The 23,791-nt window shown below is 38.7% G+C and overlaps 1 protein-coding gene across 3 annotated transcripts; it reads left to right on the top strand.

Moving 5' to 3' along the window:
• The first annotated feature begins 298 nt into the window (after positions 1 to 298).
• On the top strand, positions 299 to 22,652 carry CA3 (carbonic anhydrase 3). 3 transcript variants are annotated; one of them, XM_020995741.2, is made up of 8 exons: positions 299 to 365; positions 763 to 957; positions 1,706 to 1,903; positions 8,482 to 8,600; positions 11,770 to 11,862; positions 14,337 to 14,399; positions 17,053 to 17,208; positions 22,572 to 22,652. In XM_020995741.2, the coding sequence occupies exons 2-8, from the start codon at positions 924 to 926 to the stop codon at positions 22,635 to 22,637; spliced, it is 729 nt and encodes a 242-aa protein (XP_020851400.1). In that variant the 5' UTR covers positions 299 to 365; positions 763 to 923; the 3' UTR covers positions 22,638 to 22,652. The 3 variants fall into 3 exon arrangements, with proteins under 3 accessions (XP_020851400.1, XP_020851399.1, XP_078009466.1); XM_020995740.2 differs by lacking the exon at positions 22,572 to 22,652 and adding an exon at positions 20,043 to 20,685 and having other exon boundaries at positions 308 to 365; XM_078153340.1 differs by lacking the exons at positions 299 to 365; positions 22,572 to 22,652 and adding an exon at positions 20,043 to 20,685 and having other exon boundaries at positions 760 to 957.
• Positions 22,653 to 23,791: the final 1,139 nt, after the last annotated feature.

Raw genomic sequence — 23,791 nt, 5'->3', positions numbered from 1 at the left:
CCTCACACACCCGTTCTTTCTCACACTTTGTGCAGCCCTTTCCAATACCTGCGGGACGGACAAGGCAGGGTTTCCCCAAGGCTGATATTTATTCCAGGGCAATGGCTGTGGAATGGGACCTTCAGGCATAACGCAGACAAAGGAGTCTCCTCTTCTCCTGCCCATCCTTCCTATGTTTCCCTCGCTCCCCTGCTCAGGGGCGCAGGAAAGAAAGTCTGCGCCCGCTCTTCGCAGACAGAAATCTTAGGGAAGGAGAGTACTAAGCCCCTTGGAGGGATCCCGAGGCTGACGCCCAGATCCGAGCCTGACTGTGGGTTTAGGACTTGAACTCAGGAGTTGGAAGGACCTCTCTTTGCGGTCTTCTGGTAACGGCTAATGAAAAAGTGTCTCCTTGCTTCTGTCAATTCCCTTCACCCTGTCAAAAAAAAAAAATCATGGGATGGGTGGGGAGAAGATATAAGGAAGAAAAAAGAATTTTAAAGAAGACTTTCCCTATGTCCTAGCTTCCACCCAGCCCCACACCACCCAGCACCTTGCAGTAGTTGTTTGAAAGGGGGATTTCTGCGCTTTGCAGCTGGGAGAAAACTCTCATTTCCTAAAGCCCCTCGCTGCCCAGAGGCAGCTGCAGGGCCAGGAGCAAGAGGATGGGGTGGGGTGGGGGACAGAGGTTACAGTAATGCCGCCCCCCAACCCCACCCCACGCCATCAGTCAAAGTGTCAGAAGTTCTGCCCTCCCACCCCTCCTCTTTCTCTCCTAAACAGGAGACCGGTCCTTATCAGCCAGCCCCCTGCTCCACCCTCCTCCCCTGGTCTAATAGGGACATGGTATTGGCGGGCACTTATAAAAGTCCCTGGCTCAGACAGACACAGAAGGACGTCCTGCAGGAGAGACTAGGAGGCAGCAAGTTCTGAGAAAGAAAACCATGGCCAAGGAGTGGGGCTACGCCAGCCACAATGGTGAGTGAAGGCATACGCCGTCTAGTCTGATGGAACCAGAAGGATCCTCTCGTGTTTTTCAAGCTCACTCCTTCAGAAGGAAGTCTGCTTTCGACAGAATTCGGGAGTACCTCCCATCCTCTTTTTCCATATTGCTGATTTTTTTTTTTTTGCAAGTCTTTATGATTGCTGGTCAGCAGTCATTTAGGTCCTAGAGAGTGACACTGGGAATCAGTACATCTAGGTTCTATTCCTGACTCTTCCACTTGATGATGGTATGGCCCTTGGGAAAGTCCATGTCTGGGAAGCTTAAATGTCTGATTTCTAAAATATAGATACTTATATCGTCCATGGTTGTTGTGAAATTTAAATGAGACAATTTATGGGAATCTTTCTTGAAAACTTTAAGGGCATTATCCAAATGTAAGATTCTTTTTTAAAAATTTTTATTTTTGCATCTATTTTAGAGGCAGGAACAGGATTCCTCCCCCTTAGCCTTTACCAGAAGACAGAAAACAGTGATTTCCTCGGCCCTTCAAGTCATTTTGCTGTAAACAAAGTTATATAGAAGTTTTAATTTTAACTTATACCTTCCACACTAGCCCTGAGACAGGCTAGATGGGATGAGATTTCTTCTCTGCAAACTCTCCTGGAAGACCACTTTTAAAACATGTAGCTCTCTCATTAATATGTATTGTTAGTTTACCTACTAGCAAGTAGCATCAGAGAGATGTCAATCAATAACTTCTTTGACTTTTATTTCCCCTAGGACCTGATCGTTGGCACGAACTTTACCCAAATGCTAAGGGTGACAACCAGTCCCCTATTGAACTGCATACCAAAGACATTAGGCACGATCCTTCTCTGTTGCCTTGGTCCGCGTCTTATGACCCAGGTTCTGCAAAGACCATTTTGAACAATGGAAAAACCTGCAGAGTTGTGTTTGATGACACCTATGATAGATCAAGTAAGTCTAAGTTTTTGAAAAGATTTTGTATCCATTCTCAACAAATAGCTATGCGTATTTTCGGTGTAAGTATGGGCTGAAGGGCCTTTGTTACATAGTTGATCTAATGGTGAAAAGAGGCAAGTTAGCTCTAGATGCAAGAAAACATTTATGCAATGAAGTAAAACTGTCTCACCCTCCGAGTTCAGACACAGTGTTACTGAGATGTGTCCCTATATCTAAAAGGGGGCTTGGCTGGGGCAAGGCAAACATGTCAGGATGTGTACACCTGGATCTTTTCCCAGTCCTATGGGACTGCTGCCATGATGTCTCTCCCTACAAAGCTCTTCCTTTCCACTTCTAAATGGTGTAGGAAATCTGGATTAGTAGCATGTGCAAAGAATAACCCAAAATGGAGACAAAATAGGGGAGTTCTTCCTCTTGGTTCCTGGGAGGGTGTCAGGCCCCCTAAAAGAATCAATTCATTGTGTGATTCCAGGTTTGCTTCTTTCATCAGTCAGTCAGGAAACATTTATTAAGTAACTACTATATTCCAGGCACTGTGCTAAGTACTTCATCACTTCCAACTCATTTTTTTTGGAAGCCCAACAGGGACTATTGGACTTATTTCAGTTTGTAACCCAATTTCTTGAACTTAGTAGGTGCTCAATAAATATTTGTTCAATTGATTATTTGAATGAGCGTTAGTTAAGTTTCTTACAAAATTTCTACTTTAGTAGCATCTTTGTGTGAAACTGGAAGATCTATCATAAGTCCCCCATATTTCCCTATAGCTTTAGGCAATTCATTGAATCTTAAGATTGGGAGAAAGATTTAGTTCTGCTGTCAGTAAGATTAGGGAAAATCATTGTGTCTGTTACCTAATGCAACACAATTTCTAAAAGCATTCTAAACATCAGTAATGAATGCCTATCTGTAATAATAGCTTATTTATCATTATTATAATTGATTCACACAAAGATTCTCAGTTGTAGTAGAGAGCAAGAGAGGTATAGTTTTTGTGTCCCAGGCTATATGGAAAGATGATGCTAGAATTTTTCTTAAATATTATCTCATATTAACTCATTGTTTGTTCTTTTAAATTGCATTTATTTTTTATAAAAGTCAACCCTTTGAAAGTATTTCTATGTGGTGCTCATGCTGGACCAATATTTCTACACAATCAAGGTATCTGACTCAATACTTTGCTAAGTATTTATATAGAGAAGCCAGAGCAAATCAGATAAGCTAAGGAGTTTGAGCTACTCTGGCCAAGCTTATATAGATGAAATTATTTTGCTCATCATTGTGTAGTAGCTTTCATGATTGTGAAGTGCTTTCTAATTACCTCTGAAAAGTCATTCCTTATATTGAACCAATTTGTATTGTTAACTTTCATCTTATATTTCTCTTCGCTTAATTTCCCTGGTAAAAGATGATCTTCAGATCAAGTAAACATAATGGTGCTCTGGTTGGTATGTGTGTGGGGTGGGGGTTGGGGGGAAGGATTTGGAGACATAGTACCTGAAGCGGAATCCTGGCTCTTCCATTTATTACATGTGTGACCCTTGGCAAGTCACTTGATTTCTCTGGGTCTCAGTTTATTATTGTTCAATCATTTCTCCATTTTATCTGACTCTTCATGTCCCCATTTTGGGGTTTTCTTGGAAAAAATATTAGAGTGGTTTGCCATTTCCTTCTCCAGCTCATTTGCCAGATGAAGAAACTGAGGCAAACAGGTTTAAATGACTTAGCCAGAGTCACACAGCTAGTAAGCATCTGCAGCTGATCTAAACTCAGGTCTTCCTGACTCCAGGCCTGCCACTCTATCCACTGTGCCACCTAGGGCCTCAGTTTACTCTTATATTCAAAGAGGGGAGTGAGAACAGAGGATCTTTAAGATCCCTCCTAACAACTGATTCTATAAAACAAACTGCCAAGCTTGGTTAGTTAATCAGATCATTCAGACCCAGGCTGAAAATACTGAGTAAGTTTTGGGGTGTGAATAATCCAAGTCAGCTATTTATATTAACTGAATTTATTGGAAACTTCTTGAACCTTGGATTTCTTTTTATCTGCTCAGGCAGAATCCAAATTAGACTTGGATGAAAGTATTTACATACCAGTCTAAGACGAAGGATAATTAGAAGTAAACATCTTGATTAAAGACCTAGTCTCCCTCTCTTTTATTCTGACTATATTCATTGTGCTAGGTCTTGGTTTTCATGAATGTCAAATTAATATTTTAAGGAAATTAGAGTGGGAAATGTTTATTTTGGATTCATGGTCTCGGAATCCATTTTCATGAGCAAAAAGGCAGTGGATGTGGTGAAGGTTGGCATTATCCCAGAGTTGACCCTACTCGCCTTGATTTGTGGAATGTTTTTAGGGGAGGCATTGATTGCTATATACCAATACCTCTCCTCCAAAAATATTCCTTACCAGTTCCCTGATGCCAAAAATTCTTTTAATGGCAGACAAAGCCTTTTATGCCACAATTAGAAACAAGGCTGGAAAAACAAATACCCCTGAGAGAAGTAGCATATTAACTTTATTTTACAAATCCAAATAGCTAGTATAAAATGCTCTCTTGAGAACTAGTTTGATAAAGACTAAGTCAGAGGGAGAGAAAGTAGGAGTGCACAGGGTGCCTGAAAGTGCATAGGGTGGAGAGTAAGAGGTTAGAGGGATCACACAGTGGAAAAGGGGAAAGGGTGCACAAGGAAGAGGCTGGAGGTTGCAAAGACAATTTCCCCCACTTCGCAATCTTGCCTGAAGTTAGCTAACTCTGATTGGGAGGGCAACAAAATAAATTTGGTCTGACAAGATGTTTGGTTAAGTAATCTCTAGAAGACATCCTTTCTAAATATGGCTGAAAACATTTACAAAAGAAGGCTTCTTCTCCCTTAAAATGAAAACAACTTTAATGGATGTGTTTTAGTCTTTGTCAGGAGTTTGTAAGCACAGTTTCTACATTTGATGAAAATTGGCCATATGTCCCTCACTCACTCAGTTCTAAGAGTTTTAATTTTGATTACTCTGTAGAGGGTAAGAGAGGAAGAGAATTAAGTTAGTTGGGGCCGTGGAGCAATTTCACATATAGGCTGAACATGAAAACAGTTGGAGCATTGCAGAGAACATCATAGGTTCATTTTATAGGTGAAGAACTGTGGTCTAAAAATGTAACATGGCCTGCCCAATGTCACTCAGAAAGCAGAGGTAGGATTTGAACCCAGACCCCTTGGCTCCAAATCTTGTCTTTTTTTGCCACATCACATTAAGGAAAAGGAAAGAAGCATTGAGGAGTGTATTCCTAACACCTATCAGATATTTCTTGGGTCCCTACTCTGTTTTTCTGGAGTTGAATCAAATATTTTGCTTATCTTCTACTCTCAACTCCTGTTTTCTCTCTTGTTTCTTTTTTTTTCCTTCCAAAGGGAAAAGTCAGTCTCTAGTTTTGGGTAATATAGATTTTTAAAATGTGCTTTTAAAACAGCATGCTTCTATAACCCTATTATTGGGATCATGCAATTCATAGATTCACAGCAGAGAGAAAATGGTTTGAGGAAATACCAGCTTTTTTACTTGCTGCATGGATATAAAGCCTCAAACTGTGCTCATTTATTTTCTTCTTGCTCCCCCTCAAATAGACTAGTACTCTAACTTTGCCCAATACTTATTACAAAAGTTCACCTATGACACCAGCTACATGCACTGAAACCCTGATCCAATAGTTTACTTTCTTATTTTCCATCACCAACATTACTGTACCAGTTATTTCAAAGAAATGATTGTTATGGAGAGATTTGTGATGGACATTTTCAGAAACCTGACTTTGTAGATCACAATACCATGAAAGGAGAGGTTCTTGTGAAGCAGGTATGCTGTAGATGGGAAGGGCCACACTCTATTGCTCCTTCATATTAGATTGATGGCAAGAAACAGCAAAGGTTACATTTTGATAGAATCTGTCCTTGTCTTCTGCTATACTGAGTGCTATGGAAAAAATGTTAATGACTGAGCTTTGTCTCCCCACATTCCAACAGATGATACTTTACCCTCCTTAATATTTGCTCATGGCAGCCTCTAAGTTCACATTGATGGGTTTTTCAAGCTTCAGGCAGATGCCATATGAAATCCAAATATTGATCTATAGCTTTATCCCCTTAACACAGGCCATTAACAGAATGCATACTCGTTTGATTCGTTATCAGAAAGTCATTACTATGGACTCCATGTGACTATCCTGGATGAGTATTCTTTACTGAGGCAGTATTCCCATGACAACCCAACATCTGTTCTAATGGTTGAATCTACTTTCCTGAACTCCTAACATTTGAGTGTTGAGTTGTTTTGGTCAACCAATATTCTTACTGAATAGTTCAGACTACTGCTATGGTGCTATGTGCTTCAGTTTTTGGCTCCTTGTCTAGAACTGATAAAATCGATTTTTCAATGATCCAATTCATTGCTTCTTCTTCTTCTTTTTTTTTTAGGCAATTGGAGTTAAGTGACTTGCTCAGGGTCACACAGCTAGTAAGTTGGTCTGAGGCCAGTTTTGAACTCAGGTACTCCTGACTTCAGGGCCGGTGCTCTATCCACTACGTCACCTAGCTGTCCACCCCCAATTCATTGCTTCTTAAGAGACATTGTGGTGCAGTGGATAGAAGGCTGGCCTCAAAGCTGGGAGGACCTTGTTTCAAGACTTCCTTCTGAGACATACTGCCTGAGTGATCCTGAGCAAGTCACTTAACGTCTCAGTCCATTAGACTACTCTCTAAGACTCAGATTTGCCGAGAAGAGGCAGACCTACACTGGTAGACAGATGTTTCTCATCTGGAATTCCTACATCAATGAAACCATAGGCCCATTCCCTTACCTTATCTTGTCAGTGTAATAGAGCTGGGCACCTGTAAATCTCCAAGCAGGTCTTAGTATGCAGATTACTGGCTTAGTTGGATTCACCAGGCATTTATGAACTTCCAGCTATTCCTCTGGGCACTAAGGATGCAAAGATGAAATGTAACACTACTCTTAAGGAGAATACAGTTTAGCAGAAGGAGTAAAATTTGCACATGAAAAAGCTATAATGTAAGTTAGCATACGATACGCAGATAGGAAAGGTCAGGGCAACCTGAAAGATCTGAGGAGGGAAGGACCATAGATGGAAGGAGAAGCAGGTGAAGGAAGGCTTCAGGCTAACACTTGTTCTGCACCTTGAAGGAAGGGAGGGATTTCAACAGGGGATGAGGGGATGGGTGTCTGTTCCAGACACAGGGATGAACCATGGAGAAAAGTGCAGAGGCGGGAGAGAGCAAGACAAAACCAAGGAATGAAGCTGTTCATTTTGGCTTGAATATAAAGTATATAACAGGGAGTTATGTAGAATAAGACTGGAAAGGGAGGTAGATGGGAGCCAGATTGTGAAGGACTGGAGTGCCAGCTCATTATTTTGTATTTTATCCTGCAGACAATGGCTTAGTACACTTATGCCTGAAGTGACAACTTTTTCTTTTCAATTGGTACTTTACAGCAACTTCTGTATCATTTTTTTTTCACAACTGTGATGACATACATCAAATGATGTTTTGAAATTTCTTGGCACAAAAGGGATTAAAATTTTTAAAATTTGTAATAGAGCCCTTTTACCAAGCAAAATGATTTTTGAATGCCTTATCCAGAGGAAAAAGTCAATACTTTGAAATTAAATCACGAGTTAAAGTTATCCTTATTCACAAAAGGCAAGGTAAGTTTCTCATCTATCTGCGGGAGTGGGTATGTGGCTGTGTACATAGGAAATGTGACTAGAGGTAATTTTTCTAGTCATGAATTACAGAATTAGATTCACTATGTTAGAACTGCATCTCTTACATGTATCTATTTTACACATACCTACTTCACTCAGATTGATTATAAACTCCTTGAGGGCAGGCACTGTTTCATTTTTGTCTTTTTTCTCAGTACCCAGGACAATGCTCGTGTAGAGATGCTTAAGGAATGCTTGTTGATTCACGTTCTCATGTGTAATTTTGTAGTTCTAAAAGACTGCTGTAGATAGTATCATTTCGAACTATCTTACATAACTCATATTCTCTTCACTCGTGAACAAGCTGTGATGTCTTAGGACTCTGAGAGGAAAATATTTTCAGAGTCTATGTGAGGTATCAAAAGGGTCCCTAGCATTCTATGGCACTGTAGAAATGCCCATCAATCAAATCCTTGGCAAGATATAAAGAAAGCTTTGGAAGATAAGGTTAGGAAAATAGATTAGTGCCCCTGAGCACAGGGCTACCAGAAAAGGGACTGACTTTTCCCATCACAAAACTAAGTGCTGCTAGAAGAGAGGACAGAAGGAGGAGGAAAAACAACACCTCATGAATACTATGCACTGTTGCAAATTAGGAAAGAAAATGAGACCAGTTTTCAATAGGAACATACCATCTAGTTCGGCTAGGCTTTGGAGTTTTGTAGTCACAGGATTCTGGAGCCTATTGAGCTCTGTTTCTGAATCTGGTCTCCTAAAAATGCAGAAATATTTGCTTACGAGGAAGCTTGTGAAGCTGAACTGAATTCAGTATTAATCCAGATTACTTTTACAGTGCTGAGAGGGGGGCCACTCACCGGACCCTATCGACTACGCCAATTTCACCTTCACTGGGGCTCGTCTGATGACCACGGCTCAGAGCATACCGTGGATGGAGTGAAATATGCTGCTGAGGTAAGAACTACCTTTAAGCCCCTCACAGAGGTGTGCACAGAAATATTAAATGTATTCATTTTTTTCTCCTCTTCACAGAAAATTGAGTGGAAGCCAAGGTCAGATGTCTTACACGTAGATCAGCTTGTGAGATTTCGTGCATTCTGGGAAGGCTTCATGTGCTCAAGTAGAATAGAATTTTAGAGCTGGGAGAGAGCTTAGAGATCATCAAGTCTTTTTACATATGAGGAAAGGGAAGCAGAAGGCTTAAGTTCCTTGTCCCCAAAGTGTTGTTGTTCAGTTGTTTCAGCCCTGTCTAACTCTTTGTGACCCCACTTGGGGTTTTCTTGGCAGAGATACTACAGTGATTTGCCATTTCCTTCTCCAGGTCATTTTACAGATGAGGAAACTGAGGCAAATAGAGTGAAGTGACTTGCCCAGGGTCACACAGCCAGTAAGTGTCTGAAGCCAGAGCTGAACTAAGGAAGTTGAGTCATTCTGACTTCATCCCCAGCACTCTCTGCACTTTGCTGCCTAGCTGCCTGGAACCCCAAATATCTTAGAATTAGAAGGTAAACTTCTTGAGAGTAGAGATTTAGCACAGTGCCAGGAACATACCATTTAATAAATGATTATTAGTGGCAAAGTTAGGCCTAGAATCCAGATCTCCTGATTCAGCTTTGTGCTTTTGTCGCTGCATTGTACTAATATCAGAGACCTAAAGCTGAAAGGAACCTTAGACACCTCCTCGTTTTATACATGAGCAAACTGAGGGCCAAGATCACACAGGTAGTGTCAGGAGTGAGACTTCAACCCAGGTTCTCTGATTTAGTGGTCTTTTCATTGTATCATGCTACTTCTTTACTTGGGATGGCTAGGTGGATCAGTGGATAGAGTGCCTGCCCTGGAGTCAGGAAGACCTGAGTTCAAATCTGGTCTCAAATACTTACAAGCTGTGTGACCCTGGGCAAGTCACTTAACCTGTTTGCCTTAGTTTCATCATCTGTAAAATGGGCTGGAAAAGGAAAGGGCAAACCACTCTGGAAGCCAGACAATGCACTACATCAAGTAAATTTTAATTAAGAGCAGATGAAGATGTGCCTAAGAGTAGGTTACTATTTAGAGAGGGTGAACCTAAATGAGGCTGCCAAAATGCAGGTGGACATTAGATACATTGAAAAGAAAGGTAGAGGTTTGACAAAAGAGAGAAATCCCTAAAAGGAAAAAAAAAAGTGACTGTAGTAAAACCACTTTTTCTATTTCTAAACTAATATTATACATGTCATTATAAAATGCATTTTGTGATATCACTTGTGTTTGTAACTGAAAAAGTAATAGAGTTCCTTTAAAACCAGAGAGAGAGAAAGAGAGGAGAGAGACAGAGATAGAGGATGGTTGTTACGGAAACAATTTAATATGAATGTTATTTTATAGTACACTCAACTAATTTATTGATTAGGGGGGGATAGAGAGAAATTTTTTATGGTTTGAGAAATGAGTTATATCGCTTTCCATGCTGCAAATGTAAATGCAACCTACATCTCTGTGATTTTTCCCGCTCAGTTGTTCTGTGGATCAGAAAGACAGTTTCTGTAAGTTAGGAGGTAGAGAAGGCATGTAAGACATGTTGTAAGAAGTCATGAGTCTTGCTAGTGAGTAAGAAAACTCCTGGCTACAAACTCTTCTTAGGGAAGATTAAGCAGAAAAATGCTAAAGAGATCATAATACCTAATAAAACTAGCAGAAGTTCCAAAGCCAAGCAAAGCATAGGAGAATCTAACCCCAGGTTAAAAGGATTGGAGTAAATTCTATTCTATTATAGGGAAAACTAAAGTTAGATCAAGCTTTAGTTAAGGCCATGTGAGAAATGCACTGAATTATATGAAGGTTTTTTTTCCCTTTCAATATTTTCTCCAACAAAAACATGAATATCACATGAGTATATTGTGCCTTTGTTCACAATTTGAAGGGAGAATAAGTTAGTTTACTGCCTTCAGATTTGGACATAATAGGCAATTTTATCTTTTCCTATACATAAAACGTTTTTGTGTGTGATTATGCTCATAAGTGATCTAGGGCAAAATATTTCTACCAAACAGTAAGATATTTTTATATTAAGAAATGATAAATTTTGCCACTGTAGAATAGCTATGTGCCCTTCTCATTCTATATGTAATTCAATAGGAAACTTTTGATGTATTTTGAATCTAGTATTCAGGTTTAAAATGACTATAAAATTTAATTGTTTACCACTAAGTTCTCTTTTTTATTTCTTTTTCTTTGGGCTTGCATTTTTATTTATTTATTTATAAAGATTTCTTTACTTATTTGTTTTTTTTTTAATTTCCCCAGTTACATGTAAAGCCAATTTTTAACACTCATTCTTAAAAACTTTGAGTTCCAAATTCTCTCCATTCCTCCCTCCAAACCCTCCTCTCTCCCTCCCTCCCACTTCACTTTGAGAAGGCAGGCAGTTTGATATGGGTTATACATGTGTAGTTATGTTAAGTCTTCTTTTTCTCAAAACTGTAATTACTGAATTCTCTTTAGGCTGAAAATTGCCATATCCGAAAAGCAAAAGAAAATTTTCTCCCTCACTTTTCTACTCCTACTTTATCACTTTTGATTTCACAATCATAGATGTTCTTTTTTAAAAAGTTCTTTGTTCAGCTCCAAGTTGATGAGAGAAAAGAAGTCATTTCAAACCAATCAACCCATCACATGAACTGTGTCTCTGGGAAATAGTTCCCCAGGAAATATCATTTCTACTTGTCACTGTGTAATTATAAATACAAACATGAAATTTTTAATTTCAAATCTACTTGTTATAATTTTAAGTAATTTTAATTCTCATGAAAATCCCCCCCTCCCATCTCCCCCCCCTTGTACTTTGCATGCTTAGATGAGGGAGAAAGGAGAAATACTTCACAGTAGCAAAATTTATTAATTTGGAGTTGGCAGGAACCTTAGAGGAAATGTAATCAGGCCTCCTCATTTTGTAGGTGAGGAGTCTGGAGATGCAAAAAGTTAAGAAATTTCCACATGGTCAGAAAGATAAGGAAGTATTTCTTGGTTTAGGGGGCCAAATATCCATGACTCTGTGTACATGTTTGATGGAGTAGCATATACTTGGTTGTTGTACATTTATATTCTTTCTTATTTACTGCATATTTTTATTGTATGGTTTCAGCTTCACCTGGTTCACTGGAATCCCAAATATGGCACTTTTGGAGAAGCTTTGAAACAACGTGATGGAATTGCTGTTGTGGGCGTTTTTCTGAAGGTCCTATAAACAGTAACCATACTTTTTTCTTTGAAAGTTTAGTGTCTTATCAGTGAATTGCCTTTGGCCTTTGGAGGGCTGCTATAATCTTTTCTCCTGCAAAGGGGGAAAAAGGAACTCCCAAAGTCATTCTTCCTGCTTCAATTCAGTATTCATCCCTCATATCAAGTTATTTCTTAAATTAAAAAAAAAATTCTTGTTATTCTAAACACCAAAATCATGAACAGTTTCATCTACAAAGAAGAATAGAAACAGAGGATGGTATATAAATAAAACTGTGAATCAAATGAAGTTATGGATTTAAGTTAAGTCAATCAAGGTCAGGCCAAGAAGTGTTTTGTTTTGTTTTGTTTTGTTTTGCTTTGCTTTGCTTTGTTTCTGCCTGAAAAGATTTGCCTGTGCCAGGGCACACCCCAGTCTTTCACACACTTCTTGGTTATAAGGCATCTCTGTGTGTGTGTGTGTGTGTGTGTGTGTGTGTGTGTGTGTGTGTGTGTGTGTGTGTGTGTGTGTGTGATATAACTGTTGGTATTCAGGGACATTAGAGATATTTACTCACTGGGCCCCCTTGCTACTCCATTAGTTTCCCTGAAAACTGAAAGATCAACACTTTGATCTCTAATCTCTGGCTTGCAATTCACTCAGCCCAGACTAGCCACCATGCACATTAGGCCATGCCAAGATAACCACACGGAATGCTTATGTTGTTGAGCCAAGCCTGGTTTAGTGAGTACTTAAGTGTCATTCTCACATGAATGTAGTGGTAACAGGATCCAGAGTTTAAACCAGAGGTGAAAATCTTGCTTCTTTTTTTTTTTTGCTGTTGAATGACCAAATATGTCATATGCCGCAAATTCAGAAGGTAATTTTTAATGCTAGGCACAGAAGGACAAAACCATTACGTTATTAAGGAGCTATTTTGTTATGATTTTGTGAAGTTTGCTTATGAGGGAATGAAGCACATGTTTGTTAGGAAGGGACTGTAGCATAGGTAGCATTAGCTCTGAAACAGGATATGTATGGAGTTGGATAGGCATAAATTTTAAGAAGAATTGTTCTCAGGAGGACATGAATATGTGGACATTCCGTGATTTCTTAAGCCTTGGAAACACCTAGTGTGAGAAATCCCTCACTCAACACCAGATCTTCTCAAGGTTGTAGTAGATAAATCCTTGGGAATCGCCTGAGGCACAGAGGCTAAGTGGTTTGCCCAGGTTTGCAGAGCTAAAGGTCCTAGGTGCTAGCTGATTCCCGTTGACTCTGATTGGAAGTCAGGGATGTGCTGGTGAATATTTAACAATAGGGTCAATAGGGGGTGGGTAGGATGTACCCTAGAAACACTTTTGAGTTTAACCTACACTAACACTTTCTCTACATCACTTTCTTTATTTTTTAAATTTTTCTGGGGGCAATTGGAGTTAAGTGACTTGCCCAAGGTCACACAGCTAGTAAGTGTCCTAGCTGCCACCTCTACATCACTTTCTTAGGTATAGACAATCAACAAAACAATAAATCATGCCCTTCTTTGTGACATCTGCTGATTGGGTGTAAATGCTCAGACCGCAAATTTTACCATCAGCTCTCCCAAGTTGATTTGAGCTGGCTCCAGCACACCATGGCTCCAAGTCTAGAACTCTGCCTGCTACATCACAATCTCTCTTGTTATAAGAATACTTTTCAATAAATTACAAGGGCTCATAATAGAATTTGACAGATGTGATAACTCAGCCTATGTAGTAGAACAAGTGCCAGGCTTTAAGTTAGGAGAAACATAGGTTCAAATCCTGCTTTCATGACTTGCTAGCTCTATGACCCTAGATAAATCATTTAACTTGTCTGAGCCTCAGCTATCTCAACTACAGAATGGAGATAACCATACCTGTAATATCTACCCCAAAGAGTTGGTGTAAGGATTAAATGAAACAATGTGCTTAAAGTGCTTTGTAAATCTCAAAACACTATATAAACATCAGCTTTTAACTACTAATGTCCTAGTAGATATCATTACAGTAAAGTTGTATAATTGTTCACAATAATTTTGTGTGCATTGATTGAATGTCTCTAGGGAATTGCTAGACAAAGGACAGCTCCTTGACAGTCACCATATTTGCCCAAATATCATTTAGAGTTACCTCAGAAAGAGATAAATGTGTGTGGGACAGCGTAGATGCAATGTGGCCACAGTTCACCACATCACTGCTAAAGCCCTTCAACATCTGATTCTTTTAGCATTCCCCACCATAGAGCAGACTTAGACAGAAACCCAAAGTATACAGCAAAAAGGCCTATAATTTTGTGACTATTGCATTTTTTAGACTTGTAGTTCAAATTTAGATCTAGAAAACCACATAGTCTAAAATCATGGTAGAAGAGGGAGAGTTACATTTTACTTCTGAACAGAAGTTCTGTCAGAGTCAGCATTTTCAAGCAATCACATCCCATAACGATTGATTTTTTTTCTTTCTGCATTACAGATAGGACGTGAGAAAGGGGAGTTTCAGATATTTCTTGATGCGTTGGACAAAATTAAGACTAAGGTAAAAAAAAAAAAGATGCCCTTTCCTTTGAATATAATGTAGGAGAGTTCAAATTTTTAAAATGCATTTCCGAAGTCCTTCAAACCTGTTTCTTTGTCTGAAGAAAACGTTAAGAGTGCATATCTTCAATTAATCGCAACAAGCCTTTGCTAATACCTGCTATGTGCCAGGTGCTATACATATTGAGGATAAATATCAAACAAAATGAAATAATTCCTCTACTCAAGGAGTTTATATTCTATACACCTGGTCAGTAGGCATTTTTAATTTTAAGAGATAATTTTAAATTCTATTTTGGAGCATTTTCATAAATAATAATTTAGCTTAGAGATTAAATGTGATATCTAAATGGAATAATGTGTGTTTTCCATTAGAAATCTTACACTGAATGCTTGCTTATATGAAATAATACCAATACAACTAATGCATAGATTTTCTACTTCCTAAAATTTGGGCTAGCAAAATCCTAGCTAAGTATTAGCTGTGTCTTCAGGAAAGTAAATAAACATTTTGGCTGGAAATGAGCCAATGTGATTTATTATGGTGTTTAATGTCCAAACCCAATTAAAAAAAATATTTTTGTAGCCATGGAATCACAATTATCTGCCTATAAACATGCTCCCCAAAGGCCCCATCCCTTTTAGCTTAAAAAAAGTAGTCAAGGAATTATAATGAAATTTATGCTCAGGTACCACCACCACCACCACCACCACCGCCACTACTACTACTACTACTACTACTACTACTACTACTACTACTACTACTACTGCTGCTGCTGCTGCTGCTACTATTACTACTACTGCTGCTACTACTACTGATGCTGCTGCTGCTACTAGTATTACTACTACTGCTACCACTATTACTACTGCTGCTGCTGCTACTACTACTGCTACTAGCAGTAGTAGTAGTAGTACTACTACTACTACTGCTGCTACTAGTACTACTACTACTGCTACCACTACTACTATTATTAATCCTTCATTTGACTTTTCTACCCCATGCAGATACTCTTATATTCGTTCCTCATTTTCACTGCCAAATTACTGGATGCTTCCACTTCCTTCCTATTTATTCTTTCCTTAGACCTGTGCAAACTATTCTACCCCTCCCCCCACCATTCTACTCAAACCACTCTCTCAAAGGTAATCGCTATTTTTTAAAAAGTTGCTAAATCTACTGATATTTTTTGCTCTTTGTCACTTTTTGCCTTTCTGAAAATTGCAAAATAGTTGGTTCTCTTTATTCTTGGCTTCGTAGAAACAGTCATTGGCTCCCATCCTACCTAGAATTGTTCCCTTTCTGTTTTCTTTGCTCACTTGTTATCCTCCAGATACCTTAATGTGAGTGTTCCTCTAAAGCTATTCTCTGTCGATATTCTCTTCAAACTCCACGTTATCTTTTTTAGTCAGTAGTCAATGCAAATAACTCCCAAATTTCTATCTCTCGATTTAAACTAGATTTTGAGCTCCAGGCCCGTATCTCCAACTGCTTATAAGATTGCTACATTTAGATGTCCCATTGGCCCATCAAACTCACTATGTATAAAACCAAGCTTGTCTTCTTTCCCCCTAAATCTGATCTTTCTGATTTCACTATTTTGGCAGTAGAACCAACATTTACCCTGCCTCCTATGTTCAAAACCTTGAGGTTATCCTTGCATCTCCCCCACTTTGTATATCTCATCAGTTACTAAGTTCTATAGACTTTACCTTGGATTTCCTTCCTCATCACTATTCTACCACCATTATAGTACTCCATTCTCCTTTCTGGACTATTAGAATAGCTTCTTAGCAATTCTTGGTGCCTCTGCTCTCTCTTCTCCTATTAACTTAGCCTTCATATTGCTGCCAGAATGTTATGTATTTATATACACATATATATATATGTGTGTATGTGTATATACACACAAATGTAGATATGGTCAAGCTACTCCTCAAAAAATACCTGTGGTTCCCTGTTTCCTGTGGAGTAAATTTCAAATTCTTCTGCCTGGCATTAAGGTACTCCACAGTTTAGGGACACTATCCTACCAGGCCTCTCTACTCCCATGCTTTGTGTACTCCCATCTCTGTATCTTTATTGATTCTGTGTTTAGAATACCCTCTCTGGCCTCTCATGCTTGTTGAATTCTTATCTATCCTGAGAGACAAACTGAAATGGCAGCATTTCCATGAAATCTTCTCTGACCCACTGACCTAAAGTTCCCCTTTCAACCTCATAAAGAACTTTGTGATGCTGTTTCAAATGACCTTATGATGTAATATTGTGTCTTTTAAATTATGTGAATCTTTCCCACTTACTAGTCAAGGTTGGTGCCTTATTTAAACCTTGCAGTTTCCCCTACCATCTAGCAAAGTGGTCTTCACAGCTGATGTTGAATAAATGCTTGTTGAATGAATTACTGAATTGTTAATAAAATTGTATTTTGTATCTAAAAGGAGAATTTTTCTTTTTTAAAAATGATATATTCAGAGCAAGTGGTAATTTTATGAAAGTGCTTCTATTTCTTAAAATTTTTAATTTCCTTGACATTTTGAAGAAAAATTGCTCATGGTTTAAATTCAGTATCCTGAATAGATGGCTTTGTGTGTCCAGTTTGATAAGATGATGTACATTTACATGTGGATTATTGGTCTCATTGAATCTCTTTCAGGGCAAAGATGCTCCTTTCAATCACTTTGACCCATCCTGTCTTTTCCCCGCTTGCCGGGATTATTGGACTTACCAAGGCTCCTTCACCACCCCACCTTGTGAGGAGTGCATTGTCTGGATTCTTCTGAAGGAACCAATGACTGTGAGCTCTGACCAGGTAAACTCCAACTCCCTAATAAGAATTTAAGGGCAGCTGTTTCATTTCTTACTTAAAATTTCTTGGCAATTTGTTGTTTCACAAAAGCTAGATGACTAACGAGTTGGTATTTTGGCCCAGTTAATCATCTCCAATCTATATGAGAGAAAGAAAGAAAGAAAGAAAGAAAGAAAGAAAGAAAGAAAGAAAGAAAGAAAGAAAGAAAGAAAGAAAGAAAAAAAGAAAGAAAGAAAGAAAGAAAGAAAGAAAGAAAGAAAGAAAGAAAGAAAGAAAGAAAGAAAGAAAGAAAGGTATTTATTACATGCTTACCACTTGCTAAGCTCTGGGGATACCAATAGAAAATGTTAGACACTACCATTCACATTCAGAGGCCTCCAGGAGAATAGACTGTATTGATGCTATTTAAAGGTATTTACATGGATAGAATTCTAGTGCCCAGAATAAGGGAAGTGAGAGTCCACCTGGAGGGCTTTCCCTCCAGATCCCATTCTCCTCAGTTCTGGGCACCATATTTTGGGAAGGATGTTGTCAAGGTAGATATATCCCGTCCAGAGGGAGACAACCAGAATGGGTAAAGATATTTGAAACCACATCATATAAGCAACATTAGAAGGAATGGGGCATATTTCATCCAAAGAAAAGGCATGGTAGAGGTGAAGTGATAGCTGCCATTAATAATATGAAGGGCTCTCATATCTAAGGTGATTTGGACTCTTTGTGCTTTGCTCTAGTAGGCAGAACTAGAATGAATGGCTAGAACTTATAAAAATGTACTCCTTCATACAAGGAAAAGAATCTTATCAACTAGAGCTGTCTATAAGTGGAATGGGCTGCTTTGGGAGGTTACGAGTTCTCTAACACTGAAGGGTCTCAAGGAGAGACTGGATGACCAAACCTATGCTTGTCAAGGTGGTTGAAGATGGGATTCAAAATTTGCCTGGAATCAGATGAGATAATCTCTGAGGGTTCTTTCAATTGTGAGATACTACAATACAATGATGATGGTGATGATGATGATGATGATTTTTTTAACACAAGGAATGAAGAACAGGATGGGAATAGGGACTGGATCTGAGACTTCATTTGTATCGGGAACTGGTAAGGAAACTTGCAGACGGGCAGCTGCTCTATAATTTAGAGTCTGAGACTTGGCTAGGGGCAACTGCAAGGTGGTGCCTTACCCAGGCTACATGGACAGTTTGTATATATAAGCAGTGTCGTCTTCCTTACTCTGAGTCCAGCTCTCTGTCTATTGTAACACATTGATTCCCATCATTATAATTTGTAAATAACTGAAATATAGATAGAACTTTGTGGTTTGTATTATTTCACATGTTAATTTTTTCCATAAGAATCCTATAAAGTAAATATATTCTCATTTTATAGAGAAGGAATCAGTGGCAGGGCCACGATTCAAACCCAAGCCTCCTGACTAAAAGTCCAATCTCATTCTACCATACCACGTTTATGGAGACTTTTTAAATTCCTTGCCTCTTAGAAAAAAATAAGTTCTGAAAAAAACATAAAAGTATAGACTAATAGCACTTAAATGTCTTATTGTTCCTCTGTATGTTCAAAATAATATGAAACTGAAACCATTTTCCATCATAGAAGTAAAGTAGAAAGAATACTGGGCTTAGAATTAGAAGGTGGGTTCAAATCCCATCTTCATCACTTACTAGCTATGTATTTAACTTTAGGCAAGTCACTTAATCTGCATGACCCCCAGTTTTCCTCTTCTAGAAAATAAGAGGGGCAGCTAAGTGGAACAGTGGATAGAGTGCTGGGCCTGAAGTCAGAAAGACTAATTTTCCTGAGTTTAAATCTGGCCTCAGACACGTACTAGCTGTGTGACCCTGGGTAAGTCACTTAACCCTGTTTGCCTCAGTTCCTCATTTATAAAAGGAACTGGAGAAGGAAGTGGTAAACTATTCCAGTATCTTTGGCAAGAAAACCCTAAATGGAGTCAAGAGGAATTGGACACAATTGAAATGACTGAACAACAACATACAATCATATTGTTGTTAAGTGTCCAACAAAATAATGTATGGAAAGTACTTTCAAACTAGAGACAGCTAGGTGGCAGAGTTGACAGAACACTGGACCTGGAGTCAGGAATACCCGAGTTCAAATCTAGCTTCAGACATTAGCTCAGCAGTCTTGGGCAAGTCACTTAACTTTGGTCTGCCTCAATTTCCTCATCTGTAAAATGGGGATAATAATAGCATCTACTTTCCAGGGTTGTTGTGAGGAAAAAATAAAATAATATTTGTAAAGCATTCTATAAAACTTAAAGTACTATGTAAATACTAGCTATTATTACTAAAAATAAAGTAAAAAGTGTCATGCAGTTGTGAGTTATTATTATCATCTCATTACTTATGCTATTATTTCTATAATCATATCATCATTAATTACCAATAATGCCATCACTACCTACATATATTCTGTGCCTTCCCTAGAATCCTCATTCCAAGTTTATGCAGCTACAAATAACTTGATAAATCAGGGGAAAATATATTTTGGCAAGAGTCCATGTTTATCTTGTATTACTGGGCCAAGAGGCTGATCATTCAAGAAAAAAATGCTTTATGTACCTCCCAAGAAAGATTAGTTATTTAGGACGGATTGCCACTCAGATAATGAAAAACAGGGAGACAGAGAGAGATAGAGAGAGACAGAGAGGAACAGAGACAGAGAGACAGAGACAGAGAAAAACAGAGAGAGAGAGTGTTGCTTGAAATGTCCAGATTGTTTCCTCATTCCCTGTTTCATGAGTTGTAGCAAAAGTAGGCTCCAGGCCATGTTAACATGGAATGTGTGAACTCTTGCAGATGGCCAAGCTGCGAAGTCTTTACTCCAGTGCTGAGAATGAGCCTCCCGTGCCCCTGGTGGGGAACTGGCGCCCTCCTCAGCCTCAGAAGGGCAGACTTGTGAGAGCCTCCTTCAAGTAGGGCCATCTTTGAAATGGCTGGAAAGTGAGGGAATCAATCCCACTATCAATGCTTAGTTAAGTGCGCACCTTCTATCACTGCTCTACACTCAAAGCAGATTTTCTTTTTCCAAGTGTAAAACTGAGCAAAGAAACGTCACAAATCTCTGATTGTCACTGCTTAGAGGACGATAAGTTAAAACTTTCAGTCTTTAACCTTAAAATGAAAAAAAAGTAAGGTTCACATTTGATTCTTTGTAACAATTGTCTTTAACAATAATGAAAAGTAACACACTTGGAAGTATTTTAAAGGAGAAGAGAAAGGAAAGGAAAAGAGAAGTTGTAATTGATGGCTGGTCAAGCATTTTCTTACCAGCCCATAACTTTGTTTTCAATTTTACTGTTTCCATACTATGAGTTTCCAGTCTTCACAGAAGTGATGAGTAATCTACCATGTAAGAATAGCAGCATGTGGAGAGCAAATCATCATAAAATGCCAGAATTAAATTAAATTGGTACCAATTGCAACAATGTTTTGAAGTTTTTTTGAAGTTTTAAATGAAATAAAAGAAGAATAAATGAAATAAATCAGAAGGAGAAAAAATATTAGCAACTACTATAATTGTCATTAGCTTAATTATCAAAACTAACTATCCAAAGAAATGGAAATAGCTGGTTTAATCCCAGGATTATTTGCATTGGTGTTTCTTCTTCATAATGGTGAATGTTTTTCTATATAAACTTTCCAGCCCAGCATGAGGGCTATGGAGCTTTCCTCCTCCTACTGTATCTTTGCATGCCTATACACAGCTGACTATAATAGACTTCTGTATTCTGTTGAACTCCCTATCTGCTGACATAACCATACAGGATTGTATGATTGAGCCTGGAAGAATAACAATGTAACTGAGTGCCAACTCAAATAAAGACTCATATTAAAAATGATGGTTTCAATTGCCTATTCAATTTAACGGACCGTCAAAAAATGATAATGGGAATAAGGTAAAAACTAGACTAGGAAATTCATTTAAATCTCTTTTATAATTGAGGTCTATAGATTACTCTCTTTCTTGTAAATTTGGATGTTTCCTTTAATTCAACACACTCCAATTTAACAAATACTTATTAAGTCCCTACTACTTAGACACTGTGCTAGGTGCTAGGAATGTGAAGGTGGAAACAACCACAAAGAGTGCTTCCTCCAAGGAGTTTACAATCTGAACTGGAATCAAGCAATCAGTCATATGCATTTATTGAACATCCACTCTGTTCAGTCACTGGGGGTAAGAGCAAAGATGAAGATGAAACAGACCCTGCCTTCAAGGAGGACCTGTAAAATGTAAGAGATTGTCTTCTCCATTAAGGTGCTAAATGCTAAAAATCGTTATAATACTAAACACAAGTCTCATAAATACCACTACGAAAGAATATTTACCAGCATTGGTAAATACAAGTTTGTTATTCCAAAGCATGTAATTTTCGGGGTAGTTTCAAAGTTTATCAGAGAAGGCAATGATGAAATAACCTGCAAATAAGCAACATGTCTTGAGTAAGGTGTAGAGGAGAAGGGTCACCCACGGCTTTACCGTTGTCACCCTGAGGGTAAACAGATTTACAAAGCTGGTGCAGCTTTCTGACACCATGCCATCAGAGGGCCGATTTAGAGCTGGAAGGGCTGTCTACTCAGCTCAAAGGTTGTCTATTGCAGCTCCTTCATCACTTCCCTGTTTCTTTGGAAGGCCTCACTCTCCTTCCAGTCAATCAGGTTCACAAATTAGGTGTCAAACTCAACTCAACTCTCCACTGATTCTTTCCTTTTGGTCCATCTCCTCCTCTCAATTTTCAGGGCCATTACCCTAGGGGGCCACTAGGTGGCCCCATGGATACAGCACTCCACCTTGAGTAGGGAAAATCTGAATTCAAATTTGACCTCAGACACTTACTAGCTGTGTGATCCTGGGCAAGTCACTTAACTGATTTGCTTCAGTTCCTCATATCTAAAAATGAGCTGGAGAAGGAAATGGCGAACGACTCCAGCAACTTTGCCAAGAAAACCCTAAATGGGCTCACAAAGAGTTGGATATGATGGAAAATGACTGAACAAGAGCACCCTAATTCATACCTTCCTGCTTTCTTACTTCAGCTATTTTAGTGGTCTTCTAATTGGGCCCCATACATTTAGTCTCCTCTTCATCTCTTAAACATCCGGTATGCAGTTGCCAAATGGATATTCCTTATGCAAAGTTCTGACCATACATATCACAAGAAACTCCGATAGCTTCTAGGGTAAATAGACGTTTAAAGCTCTTCCCAATCTTGTTCTAGCTTAAATTACGGTTTCTCTCACATACTCTATGCTCCAGTTATACTGACCTATGTGCTGTTACACATATATAATATGTTTTCTCCCCATCTCTGTGTCTTTTCACAGACTATTTCCATGCATGAAACCCACTCCATCCCCATTTCAGTTCTGAGGATCCCTATTGCTCTTTAAAGCCAAGCTCTTATGCCATCCCCTACAGAAGGCTTCTCCTGAGCCCTCCAATGGCTAGTGTCCTCTGCACCTACCTCCAAATTACTTTATTTTACTTTTTATATATTTTGAACTTATTTGTCTGTAGTCATGTTGTTTTTTTCCAATAAAATGTAAACTTCTTGAGGTCAAGGTCTGTTTTGTTTTTGTATTCCCTAGGGTCTAGCACAGTCCTCTGTACATAATAGCCACATAATAAATGCTATTTAAAAATACTTCTTGAATGAGTGAATAAAGCAAAAGCAGGTGAGGCATTTGACTGTCTTTCAGAGTATGACCATAATCTGCTTGGTTCAATAAAGTTATATTCTTTAGACTTTTTAAAATTTGCGTGAGTCAATTGGTCTTATTCCTCCGAAAGTGTCTTGACACAATATCACTAGAACTTTAATGTCCTCACAGAATAGTATAACATGCTTTGAAATGCCCTCCCTTTCACCATCAGCTAGTATGCTGGTAGTTTCATTGCCCCAAGGAATGAGAATGATATTGGGTCAGGAGAGCCTTGAGAGTCCCTGAAGTTCAATCTGGTGATAGATTCCTGTGAGGCTAAAGTCATTTAATAGATTACCTTCCACCTGGGTGAAGTGAAACCAGGTTGGTCAGTGTGAAATTACATGTCTAATTAAATCCCTTGAAATTAGCAGGTGTGGAACCTTCATTAGTGCTAATGTGGAAAGCTAATTCTGCTCTTGTGATGCTTCACTCCCAATATTGATTGTGGTGGAAACAATGAGCATTCAGGGTACTTTAAAAGCTTTTTGGGTAATTACACATTTTATTACATAAATATAGGTGTTTATATTACCCTTAAAAAAGCAGACCTAATTTATATGGTAGAGAACTCTCTCTACCAATGCAGATTAGAAACTGTTCTGAAGTTTGCAGTTTTAGGCAGTTACCTGGGGTGACTGAGTAATTAAGAGGTTTTTCCATAGTCACCCAATCAGTATGTATCAGAAGCAGAATTTGAACTAGGGTCTTCCTGACTGAGGTCAACTGTCTATCCATTACAATTGTGTCTTCCCTAGGTTGATTATTTCCAATCTTGTTTGTACATAGTTATTTGTATGTTTTCCCCCCATCAGACTTCGAACTCCTTTGGAGCAGAGATT

The sequence above is a fragment of the Phascolarctos cinereus genome, unplaced genomic scaffold (assembly GCF_003287225.1).
Source record: "Phascolarctos cinereus isolate Bilbo 61053 unplaced genomic scaffold, phaCin_HiC Scaffold_4;HRSCAF=312, whole genome shotgun sequence".
NCBI lineage: Eukaryota > Metazoa > Chordata > Mammalia > Diprotodontia > Phascolarctidae > Phascolarctos > Phascolarctos cinereus.
The sequence above is the reverse complement of the archived record's forward strand: the minus strand, read 5'-3'. Positions and strand labels throughout refer to the sequence as shown.

Excerpts from the sequence above, each read along its gene's own strand:
- CA3 (XM_020995740.2), top strand. The coding sequence starts at position 924 with ATGGCCAAGGAGTGGGGCTACGCCAGCCACAATG. Across the intron at positions 1,904-8,481 it reads TGACACCTATGATAGATCAA|TGCTGAGAGGGGGGCCACTC; the intron begins GTAAGTCTAAGT and ends TTACTTTTACAG. Across the intron at positions 8,601-11,769 it reads GAGTGAAATATGCTGCTGAG|CTTCACCTGGTTCACTGGAA; the intron begins GTAAGAACTACC and ends GTATGGTTTCAG.